At 31.9% G+C, this 12,515-nt stretch overlaps 1 protein-coding gene across 1 annotated transcript in view; it reads right to left on the bottom strand.

Moving 5' to 3' along the window:
• Nucleotides 1-1,372: 1,372 nt before the first annotated feature.
• LOC118202920 (ciliary microtubule associated protein 1A-like) overlaps nucleotides 1,373-12,515 on the bottom strand; it is an 86,495-nt gene continuing 75,352 nt past the window's right edge. The window contains exons 6-7 of the mRNA XM_085811248.1: nucleotides 6,368-6,508; nucleotides 1,373-1,762 (exon numbers count right to left, since the gene is read on the bottom strand). Of these exons, the coding sequence (XP_085667374.1) occupies nucleotides 1,670-1,762; nucleotides 6,368-6,508 (234 nt within the window). The 3' untranslated portion in view covers nucleotides 1,373-1,669. The remainder of the gene's footprint in view (nucleotides 1,763-6,367; nucleotides 6,509-12,515) is intronic.

The following is a 12,515-nucleotide window of genomic DNA, read 5'->3' as shown; positions in this document are numbered from 1 at the left end:
TGTACTTGCAAAAGCATGTATCTGCCTTTAACAAAATACGTAAATATTTATTAAATTATTTATAAATGTGTTTGAAATGAAGGATTTATTCATTCATAAACAAGTGAAAATTACTGTGAAGAAATCTAATTATTAAATGTATCTATAATGATTATAAATATTATCTAAATATATAGCATTGAACTGTAAATATAAATTGAAATCCTGTTGACAAATACATTATAAAACTATTTAAGCAAGACTTGTTCGTACATGAAAGCAATCTGTTAAAAGGTATTGTAAAGCAAATTCTATGAGATGCATATTTAAGTAAGTAATAAAGAAGAGTTTTAGAATACATATTGTAGAAATTATGGGTAAAAAAATCTGATAAGTATAATTAAAAGAATTATCCCCTTACATTTTATAACTCAGTTACAAGTTTTAAATAATATTTTTAAAAAATCCTTATTTTATTCTCTTTCAGAAATATTCAGAGAAACTTAAGTACTATTTAAAGTATTTCGTTATTAAAATAAAATGTGATCTAATTTGAAATGGACCGAATAGAGCATTAATTATAAATTGACTTTGATTTTTCGATATAAAAGATGCCTCAGAAGCCAAAAAATCATGTCATGTTTGAGAAAGTATTTTAGGAAGAAGCTCTATAAATAGAAAAGAAATAGTGCATAATTTTAATATTAATAATACAATAAACTTTAGTCTTAATTTTTATAATCAATCGAATAAAATCGAATTACGTTAAAATTTTTTCTAATGTAATTAAGGAAACTTGTTAAAATATTTCATTCAAGTTAAAACGTTCTGAGCAAACTGTTCTGAGAAAAGTAAAGCATTTAATTCAGCTCAGAATGGAATGTTGTTTAAAAATGTATTCTTTTCATATACTTAGGACTCTGAAATATTGTAGAAAAAGAAAATATATGCATTTATATGTATATCTACGACGTAATTACAAAATATTTATATCCGATCGTGTCAGATTCCATTGAATGACCCAATGTTTTGGTCATTACGTAGGGATCACCAGTGCTTCAGAGCAGAGTATGAGGAAAACCGGTTTAGGGCCACTCCATCTTACTTCCCAAGGTTCCAAAGAACCTTCTTTCTACGGACCTTGACTTCCTACCTCCATGAACTGAACACCGAAATCAGGATCAATGGGGAAGATTTGTTGACCAGATGGCACCTCTCCCGTTTCCTAATTTCTAACGTAAATTGTTATTTCCAGGGTTGCCAAATCGCCCGTTTCACTGCCACACTTGTTAGCTTCTAAAAAGGTTAGATTAAATTATTAAAAGTATAACAAATGTGAAGAAGCTTGTTTTAAACCAGGTCCAGTTGTATGGTAACTTTATGTATTTTAACTCCTCACAAGTGATGCGGTAGAACAAATTTAAAATTAATTTAATTCTGTGTGTGTTTGTTTACAGTTAGACATTGTTGTAGAAAAAATTCAAATGATACCTTAATGTGATTTTAAGTGAGCTAGCTAAATTAATTTAGAACCCAAGAAAGGTGTTAACTGGCACTATTTATTTTCCATTGATGTTAATTATTTCGATGTTTAATAAAATATGAAAGTAAGCAGCAGAGAGAATATCTTCTTTTTATTAAGAAAATACTTCTCTAAATGGATAAATTGTTTTCTTATTTATCTGAAAAGTCATTTCTGAGTATCAAATCCAGGAAGAGCCTTGAAAGGGCTGTGCTTGATTCCAAAGGTGATTCGAGGAGTGCTGTATTTATCATATTTAACCTAAAAATTTCAAAGCATACAGTTAAGAACTTGTAGCAAATTTACGTGTGTTAAGAAGTAAGAATTTTTTCTCGGAGAAGCAAAATCAAAATAAATAAAAGAAGAACAAACTTTTGGTTTTAGATTACAGTCTAAGACCAATAATAATAATAATAATAACTAAAATTATCATTAAAAATTTGTTTTAAATATTAAAAACATTTACATTAAAACATCACAAAATTAGGGAACAAATGATTTTGTTCCGAATATGTAATATGTGGGGTTAAAAACTTAAAGTTTAAAATATTCATAAATTTTATCAGTTCCATGTATTATGAAAGTATATTTCATGCATTAAGAAGTAAATTTATTGTTTTTAAAAAACTTTGTTTTTTTATCAAAAATAGATTAGATTTTAATTTAAATTAAAGATCTTAGGCATTGCCGATTGATAACACTGAGAATCCGCATGATATAATTAAAACATAAACATTAATTAAAAATCTTATATTTCGCGCTGTGGCAACATTTGCCAAGGACTGCTCTCGAGTTCTTTCTCTTCTCTGTCAGTTTCCGAAGCATGATCAGATTTAAAAATTTCATTTTGCCAAGATAGGATTTTATATGCGAAATGAAAATAATAAACCTCCTTCGAAGTGCAACAAATAAATACATATTCTGAATGTTCTCATGAAGAGACCAAAATAATTTAAACTCTTCTCTGTTATTTCAATAATTTTAAAAGAACCGAGAGTTACATATAAATTTTACTGTGATTTTCGACAAATACTTTATCTAAGAAACTATTTTATTATTTCCTAAATAAATTATTTTGTACTATGAAGAAGACTCAAAGAATTAATTAATTCCAAAATTAATTCCAAAAGTGTAGAATATGGCGGAATACGAATGAATGATATTAAGAGTGTATTGCATTGAAATTATAATACTTGAAATTAGTAATACAAGATGAATTGAGAAATTCTAAGTCTGAAAGATGCAAAAGTCTAATATTTTAATCTGTGCCAAAAAGATTTTAAAAGTAAATAATAATCGTAAAAAAAAAATTTAAGAGTTTTTTAATTATTTTTATTTATTGATTATTTGATACAACCACAAAGATCCGATTACTTCTATAACATGGATTTTTCTCTGTCAGTAGAGAAGACATTAAGCTCTGTCGTTTATTTATTTTTTTTTTTAATGTGTTATGTAAAAAAAAAAAAAAAAAAAAAAAAGGTAGGTAAATGTGTGATTCAAAATATGCCATATTTTACAGTTTCAAGTTTATGTTACTTTAGAAAATTAGATGATTCAGACGATTTTTATAAAGTACTGCATCTAGCATTTCTGTTACTTTTCTATAATTCACCGTTTGTGTTCCTAGACGAATTAAATCCTGAAAATTATATATCTGTTATTCCTTATCTTGTAAGGATAAATCGTCGAACCACAGAATATGGTTATGAACATTATTGATGATAAACACTTTTTATTAACTGTTTCTGTGAACAGAAATTATATCTTCATGACAGCTGCAGACTTTGCTAAGCTGCCAAGAGAAAATGTATTTCGTCTAGACCAGGGTTTCTTAAATTTTTTGGTGTGGGGACCCCATAATATTTATGAAACTTTTGTGGGACCCCCCGTAAGCATTGCGCAAATCCGACACACGCGTAAGTCAAACTGTCAGTTTCTTCACTTGTTATTGCAGTTTTAGGTTATTAATTTTGAAAGTAAAATGAACATTTCTGGGAAAAGTTTTCGTTTTTTCTTTGTCTATGTTGTCTTATCTATTTTCAGAAACAGTATGTAAAAGTATTTGGTAATTGTAAAATTATTATAATAAGTTAAAGAAATCTCAAAATTGCTAAAATTTTTGGCGACCCACAGTTTAAGAAACTCTGGTCTAGACCATTTTAGCCCCATGCATCCCTTTCACCATTACTAGAAGATCCCATCCTTTTAAAAACTCGAAAAATATGTCTATAAATTCAATTAAATTTAAATTATTGTTAACTTGTTTTATAAATTAAACGACGAAAAATGCGTATATAAAATTAAAAAAGTTGAGTTTTATATTCATAACTATAACTAAATAGGTAACTTCTCCCCCTCCCCTGAAAATACGGAACTTCTCTCTCGTTGAGAACTTTTGGTCTAGACCGAGAAATGATTATTTATTAAAATATTGGATCTTTGGAAATTATCGATTTTAACGTTCGATTGTTTCATCAAAGAAAGAAGTACATCTTATTAATACGCCAAGTATAGCAGGTTATTGTCAAATGTGCTACCAAACTAAGGAAATCGAGCATTAGGGAATTTTAAGAGGGGGCTCCTTGAGCTCTTTCAGTGGGGGGAGAATTTTCGGCTAAAAATCCACTATTTTCCTTTTTTGCTCAACTTCCACGGCTGAAAGTGGACATCACCTTTTAACAGGCCTTCCGTACCATATGTAATTATGCCTTCTTTGAAATTGTATATGGCGCAGCCTTTGTTCATCCTATATTTTTGTCACGCCTCTTTAAATTAACGGCAGTGCTATCATCGTTTTAATGGCAATTATTTTGAATATTAAGAAAATGTAAAGCAGAAACCTTCCCAGCGGAACATCCCCTTTGATTTGATTAAGATGAATTTCTCCCCCAAACTTTCATGATGCCTTTGTAATCATCCTTAACAAAACCTTTCGCCGGCATCTGTGGCTTAATAATTCATAATAGTAAAGAACTGCATACATAAGGGCCCTGCTGGCTACTGTATAGTTTCTGTTCTACCACGGCGATCTTCGTTTTTCTATTTTTGAATTTATTCAATTAGCTATAAATTCGCAATTATAGCAATTAAATTAAATGCTATTTACATGAGGCTACAATAGTCAAACAGCAGCTTAATCATGAGTTGTATGTCCATAGGACTATCAAATATTACTAATGCAAGAAATGCAAGGTATTTTATATACAAAACTTTCAGAGTGTCCTACGTCTTTAGAGTTAATCTCTGCTGAGCGAAAAGAGAGGAAACGCCATCATTAGGTAAAAATTAATTTTTAAGTACAACTATTATTAGTATCATCACCCAAATACTATTAATGCTATAATCATCCCCTTACTATTATACTAAAATTGGAAGTCATCCTACCCTTTCATTTATAATATCTTTTACATTTAATTTTTTAAATGATTATGGGATATTGAGCTAATTATATGTGATATTTCAATTTTAGATTTTAAATTTCCGCAAAAACGTCATCAAATTGATAATTATAGATGCAGGCTGTATCTTTTGTTAAATTATGTCATTTGAATGGTATAATCTTAAGCAGTGCTTAAATTTCGCCGGAGCCCTAAATAAGCTGAGCTCCGGTACTTCTTTTTATAAAACTAAGCCATGATTTCGGGGAAAAAAAAAAAAAATTAGAATTCCTAACATTTTAATTTAACAATAAGCAGACTTTTTCCCTAGAAATACGAACTCATGAGAACATGAGACGTTCAAGTAACGTCCCCTAACTCACATGCGGAAACCTTTCCCTTTAAGAAGGGCAATAAATTTGAGGGAGTTTGCTTAGGAACGCGTAAATTTCTCGCCATGCCATCCTATCTAGTGTATTGTTATGGATGGTTACAGTTAGTTATCCTCGCAGGAAGGAAAATTTGTGTTCTTAAATGTGCGTTAAGCAACAGCGAGTACAATAAGAGTGAAATACTGAGATAAACTGCTCAAGCACGTCCTATACATCGTCTTCCCAGATGTACCACTAATGTAACCAGCAACTTTGCATTCATCCTTAGGAGTCAGATTCAGAACTCATTTTATTCCTGACACACATCCGCTTGATGGCTATAATTATATCTGTATTTTCATTAGGTACATTTTAAGTACATTTAATTTTTGTAATGATAAAAGCACATCCCCCCCCCTACGATCAGAGCTTAAATTGTGCCGAAGCTCACCGGATCCCGGCTCATATGCTTCTTAGTTTTTGTAATAAATCCTAATTTTAGCCGGAGCGCACCGGAGCCCTAAATAAGAAAGCTGCGGCACTTCTTTTATGTAATTGAATAACAATTTCAGTAGAAATTTTATTTTAGCAATAAAATTATATTTAAAATTGCTTATTAAATTTTAATTGATCTCTTTACATTTAATTTTAATTATTTGATTATATAATTATCGGTTAAATAAAAATTTATAAACATTAATTAAATAGCTATTAATTAATTTGATAGTAATTAACTATTTACTTTTAAAATTATTAATGAGTTTAATAGTCATTTTATTCATCTATTTACTCTTCCTCTTTGCTGAAGGTCTTCCATAGGGCTCCGGCACTTCTATTTTTAGAAATTAAGCCCTGATCTTAAGCGCTTATTAGGAGCTGTTGTAACTATAAAGTATAACAATCCTATATATTCGCAGCTGTCAATTAAGATTAAAAGTATATTTTCTACCTATCAGATTTGCAAACTTTTAAATATTTATCGTAATGCTACGATTTTCCCAATGAGTTCACTTGCTTCATTCGATAAACAATCCATCTTACACTATTTTCCATTTTAATTTTTGTTCTTCCCCACCTCAAATCTTCGAAAGTTAATAAATTCTTGAATATCTTACCATATGAGCGCTGTGAGCGGCTGGTCCAGGAGACCAGGTAGCACCTCTGGGTGGCACTGCCTTCGTGGATATAGAATAAGCCGGTGCTTTACTCATATTAATATCGGTGGAGGGTAACATGTAAGCTGCCGGTCCGGGGTTCTGAAAGAAATAATCAAAGAATACTAATACCACTTTTTTTAGTTACATCAGGATGCACAATACGAGATTTTAGAGGTCAGATGCACCTTCTAGTTTCCCAGCACCTCTTATGGCTCAAATGATTTCGCAAAATTTCAGGACTTCCTTGCTTCACGTTTCTTTATCAATTACTTCATATTTTACTAGAAAGCAATCTTGGCGAACCTATCAAAATTATTGCTACCAGTAATATGCACATACATCCAAAACTTAAGGATGCACATCCTTAAGCAAAGTTATCAGTAAGCGAAGTTGTGGAGTGTGACGAATCAGCTTGCTGCATAGTTTAAATATGCACATAGTTAAAATTTAAGTGATTTGTTAAAATATGCGCAGAAGAAAGCCAGTGAAATGTGCAAATTTTCAATTTTTGCGTTTAGAGGTCATGTGTAAAATCGAAAACAGATGACCAGGGAACTGACATTCCCGACGAATTGCGAAGGAATTTCGAATGGGGATAAATAAATACGCCTATGTGAAAATTTCATCACATTTTAAAGATATATATCACCTTAATGGTTTTACATGCTACAAATTATAAGAAAGTGTTATTAAAATGTCATAATCTAAGTTTCAGAGAAATTTGGAATCACCCAATTATTACCAATTTGTGCTCCAATTAATTTACATGTACACTGAGCAGAAAAAAAAGTGGTATCGTTCTATATCTTCCGTTCTTCTGGGCCGATTAACGAAATTCAAATTGCGTTTTTCATTTCTGGAAAGCGCGACTTAGGATATATATACAGCATTGTTCTAATATAGGTATGTTGAAACAAAATCGGACTTTTTCTGAAATGACATGCCGATTTTTCCCCATATTTCGATTCTACGACTCATTATGCCTAGATAATGAATTTTGTAAAATTTGGTGCGAAATTTACGGAGAAATTCAAAAATTTATCTTGCCGCAATTTTTGAAGTTCGCGCCAAGAATAACTCACTTGGCGAACTTCTTAATTTATAGCAATCTTTTTTTTTTTTTTTTTTTTTTTTTTTTTTTTTTTTTTTTTGTACGCAATCGAAAAAAAGTTCATCTTTGATACTTTCATATAATTTTAACAAAGCGCGTAAACTGCATTTGGCGTTATTATCGCTTATAACAAACATTCCAAATTTCAAAACGCGCCAATATGTAAATTCACGTGTATCTTTGGAAATTTTGAATAACAAATTCTAATTTTTTGCAGGTATGCATAGAAATACATTTACTTTAAGATGATGGTAAACACAAAACCTTTTTCGTAAAATTTATAAAAAATATTTAAAAATACAAATTTTAAAAGTAAATCATAAAAAATATGCGAATTACATTTGGATTGAGCCTAAATTTCGAATTCTGGAAGAAGGAATGAAGTAAGTTTAATAATAATAATAATAATAAAAAGATCTGTTAATATATATGTATCAAATTCAATTAACTTTGAGGAGCCAAAATTTGGAAAGCAAATTTTTTAAAAACTTCTCGTGCGATTTTACAAAATTTGGCAGTTTGCCATAATTTGAGTCGTAGAATCGAAATGTGGAAAACAAAATGGAATGTCATTTCAGAGAAAGTCCGATTTTGTGTCAAAATATCTATAGAACCGTGCTTTATATAAATCTAATACATTTCCTAAATCGCACTTTCGAGACATGAAAAACGCAAGTTGAATTTCGTCAATCGGCCCAGAAAAGGAGATATTGAACTGTCTCCCCCCCCCCCCGCAGTGTACCTCTGTTACAGAACAAGAGCAACGATCTTTTTACCTGTGTTTCATTTATCTTTATACCTGTGTCCAACTCACGTATAACTTTTATCCAAAAGACCCATTACCATTGCAGAAGCACAAAAAATTAGAATGTAGAGAGGAGGGCACGACGAAGAAGATCTATTAATAGTACATCATTGTGTGCATCCATCGGATCACTGGCCGCAGTCTCAATATCTGCTTGCCTCAGAGACAAATGTGTGAACAGCTTAAAATGCAACAGTTCGTTTTAACAAGTTAAGATTGACACATCTGTCATCATAGATCGTCATAAATAATGAAAATGCCTTGCAAAAGTAATGTTAACCTGGATATATTTCGAAGTAAAAATCGTCCTTCCTGCAATAATTATATGAAACAAATTTTAGTCTTTCCGATTTTCACCTTTTTTTAAAAGTGAAAATCATTAGCATATCCTCCCTTTAACATAAAGAGGTATTAATATACTTCTTTCGCGAAAGCGAAATAGCATAAAGATAGTTTCTTCTTAGAGAAACTTTAACCGTTTTGTTTTGTGGTAATTAATAGAAATTCGTTCGACAGATGAATTTTTCACGGCAGTCTCTGAAAAAGAGCAGAAGTTCTGCTTACATAATTTAACAACTGTACTGAATATTACTGACAATCATATTCTGTAAAATGATAGATAGCCTTTAAAAAAGACAAAATCATCTAGTGAATGGTTCTTCCTTGGGAAGGCTTTGCTGTGCATTCTTTAACAATTGTAAAACTTACGACAAAAGAAAACAAGAAAGTGGTAGAAAACTAGACTAAGATTAACCAGTGCCTGCCCCCAGAAAGAATTTAACTCAATGGCAGCTTTAATCTTAATTTACAATACTTGCTTTATTTATTTATTTATTTATTATTTATTTATTTTCCCCAAAGCTGGACTGTGTTTTTCATTTGAGAGAATAATATGCTAATGCTTGATCTTTGAAATAAGTTTAAAAACTTTGGACAAGCATGTTCTAAATAGTTGGATTTTTTTCAAATTTTGCATGTGAATTGTTAAGTCTAAAACAGTTGTTAAACAGTGAGCTTTTACATCTATCTGTCCTATCAAACATTTCAAAACTTCATGCAAACGTTTTTGAATACCTAGCAGTAATCTTCGATGAATATGCTTTCATTGTGGCTCAGATAAACAGCTGAAGTAAGTTCCGAGCTATTCTATCTACGATAGATTTGCTGTGGACTTTACAAATTTTAAATAAATTGTCCGTCTGATTGTAAATCTTAGGATGACGTTGTGGTTCAATCATAAAGCATTAGCATTTAAGCATCTGAATGAACAACTGAAATCCGTTGGTTTTATTTTGTTAAATACCCAGATCTTCAATTTGAAATTGTTTTATCTTCAGAAGAAAAGCTAGCCCCAATATAAACAAATAAATATCTTTATTTCAATGAAAGATTCTTAATTTCAACTTGTTTAACGGATTATTTTGTTCGGTAACGCAGCATATTTACTACATTAGGTTGCAGGTTAAGCTGGTAGTTTAGTTTAGGATCTGAGAAATAAGAAATATTTCTTAAGAATCTTAGTGTACAGATATATTCGAAAAATTGGAAAACCGATCAATAGCTATCAAACTAAAGATCATACTAGTATTTTATAATAATTATTCGTATTGATGAGTCGTATGGAAATCTGTTTGTTATGTACTGCCCTCCAAAAGTTAATTAACGGCATGTTTTTTGTGTTTAATTTGAGAATGAAGCAATATAGAAATAAGAAATTTAAAACAGGTTCACTAAACAGTTCTGTAATGCATGCGATATAGAATGTTTCTAAAGTTCAATACAAGCATGAATTACAACAAAAAACTGCACCTCTTATAATAAAAAAATTGCACTCAGTCTTGGAGAAACAGTAAATCACAGTTTATTTGGGGGGAGGGGAAGTGGTGGCAACATAAAAAATGAGTTCTAATAAGGAATGTGTCCATTCCTAGCTGCAACACATTGGTGGTAGCATCATTCCACGCTGTCAATTAAGTTGTCGGTCAGTGAAATGGAAACTAATGACTAGACAACAGAGTAATCCTTGTTCAAACTCATCTAACGACCTTGGAGAAGTACTCAAAGCAGCAACCTGTCTCCTAAGGTAGTCCCAAAGATGCTGTATAGGATTCAGGTCTGGGAACTGAGCTGGCCATTCTAGCTCATACCGTGACCGCTCTAGCTCATTTCGCTTCATACCGTGACCCTTAAGATATACTTCAGCAAACTAAGCTCAGTGAGGTTGCGCATTGTTGTCCACCAGAAGAAATCTAAGACTAATAGTAGTGGCATATGGGTGCGAATATTGATCAAGATCATTTCGATATCTCGCACCGGTCAACACATGCAGGTCAGTGTGACCACTGAGAAAGATACCGGCCCAAACCACTTCTTTAGCTCCACCTCTTCTATAGCTGTGTCTTTACACAATGTGGGATTGGTTGTATCTGGTGCGTTGTTCCCTCCAGATCAGCTGACGACCTGAATTACTGTCCAATGTGAACCTGGACTCGTCTGTGAAGAGAAGTGAGGCCCATTGTTGACTGGTCCAGCCCAACATTAAATTATTCAACATTATTCCTCGGGTCAAGGGGACACAATTGGTCGTCTTGCATACAAACCTGTATTGTGCAGCCGTCTGTGCACTGTAGTAGCTGAGATTCTTGTTTCTATTGCCATTAAATGATCTGGCACGAACTGAGGCACAGTAATGTTGCTCCTTCGTCGGGAAAAAAGAGCTAAATAACGGTCTTCCGCAGGTGTTGTAACTCTTGGTCTGCCTGGAACATGTCTTCTAGACACGGAATCCTTGAATTCAAACTGATTCCATTTTTGGCGGACCACAATACGAGAGACATTGAGACGTCTAACAGCATCAGCTTGTGACATTCCCATTTCCGTCCATCCGATCGCCCGATACCTGAACGCGGGCAAACGACTTAGACATTGATAGACTATTATTGATAAACATTGATAGATTATAAGGTATTTTCTCCCTCCTTTCTGCAAGCCTTTGTGGTATAACAGTAGCACATTCGGCTTGTATTCGAGAGATCCAGGATCGAGTCCCGGTGAGAGCATTGCTCATTTTACAGGTTTCCAGCATCAAAAAACCTAATGAATCTACAGTCTCCTCTGGATATTGTCAACGAAATAACTAATAAAAACTGAAGATCAATACTGGTGAACAAAATTTACAATTTGCATTTTTTTCACCACCTCTCATATAATTATTCATTTCTATGAAATGAAAGTGGTAGCTATTGTTTTTGCATATATTTTCCTAAACTTTTTACTATCATGCATATAAACTGTGAATATAAATGTTACTGACCTTTTTGTAATGGTGAGCTTTGAAAAATATGCTGTTCTTTAATGTTTGGAGGGCAGTGTATAACAAAAAATAAAACTGGCATATTTTAATTTAAATACGATCGATAGTTCTCACTAAATGTGAGTATTAATTTTTAAAACAAAGAATGGAGGTAATATTTATACTGAAAAGATTTCGTTAGGCTGATTAAAACATTCACAAAATGGATTTAAATCAAAAAAAGACGTAATGCTGGTGAGGAAATACATGTAAGACTGAGTGAACTGGTGTGCAAAATTTAAGAACGAAGCGGAGAAATCAGCATAAAATCGGAAAAAGGCAACAGAACGCACCGAAAGACCAGTCAAGAGATACACTTGAGACCGGTACAGAGGGTATGCGGCATATATGATATATGACTTGAGGAAAGGAGTGTTGGAAGGCCGAGAGTTCCTGTCCCTTAGACTATAATTATCGCAGCTTTCCACAGTAATTTTTCTTTCTAATCTTAATTTTTTTTTTCATTTATACAAAATTAAAAATCTGATGTGTACACCACATGACTTCCTTGTACGGAATAGTAAATTATACGCATTTTTTCTTGCATTTTATTTAAACTTATTAGATTGAATTAAACCTACTTCGCCGACAGCGCATAAACCACAATAGAATAAATGCATTCTTTAAGATTCATTTTGTTTACCATAGCGACACTCTGGCGCTAGGTTTACTTAACAGTATTATATTTCATTCATATTATAACTCAGAATGCACAAAATGTATATCATTTAAAGAATTATCTAATCGTTGCCACATGTTCTATTCAAATACTATAATAAAGCTAGAATGATGTATAAAAGAAATTAAGCAAACAAAACAAAAAAGAAACAGTTTTTCA

The sequence above is a fragment of the Stegodyphus dumicola genome, chromosome 2 (assembly GCF_044657685.1).
Source record: "Stegodyphus dumicola isolate Sdum_Otavi_A_Nest chromosome 2, ASM4465768v1".
Taxonomy (NCBI): Eukaryota; Metazoa; Arthropoda; class Arachnida; order Araneae; family Eresidae; genus Stegodyphus; species Stegodyphus dumicola.
This window is presented reverse-complemented; position numbering and strand designations above follow the sequence as displayed.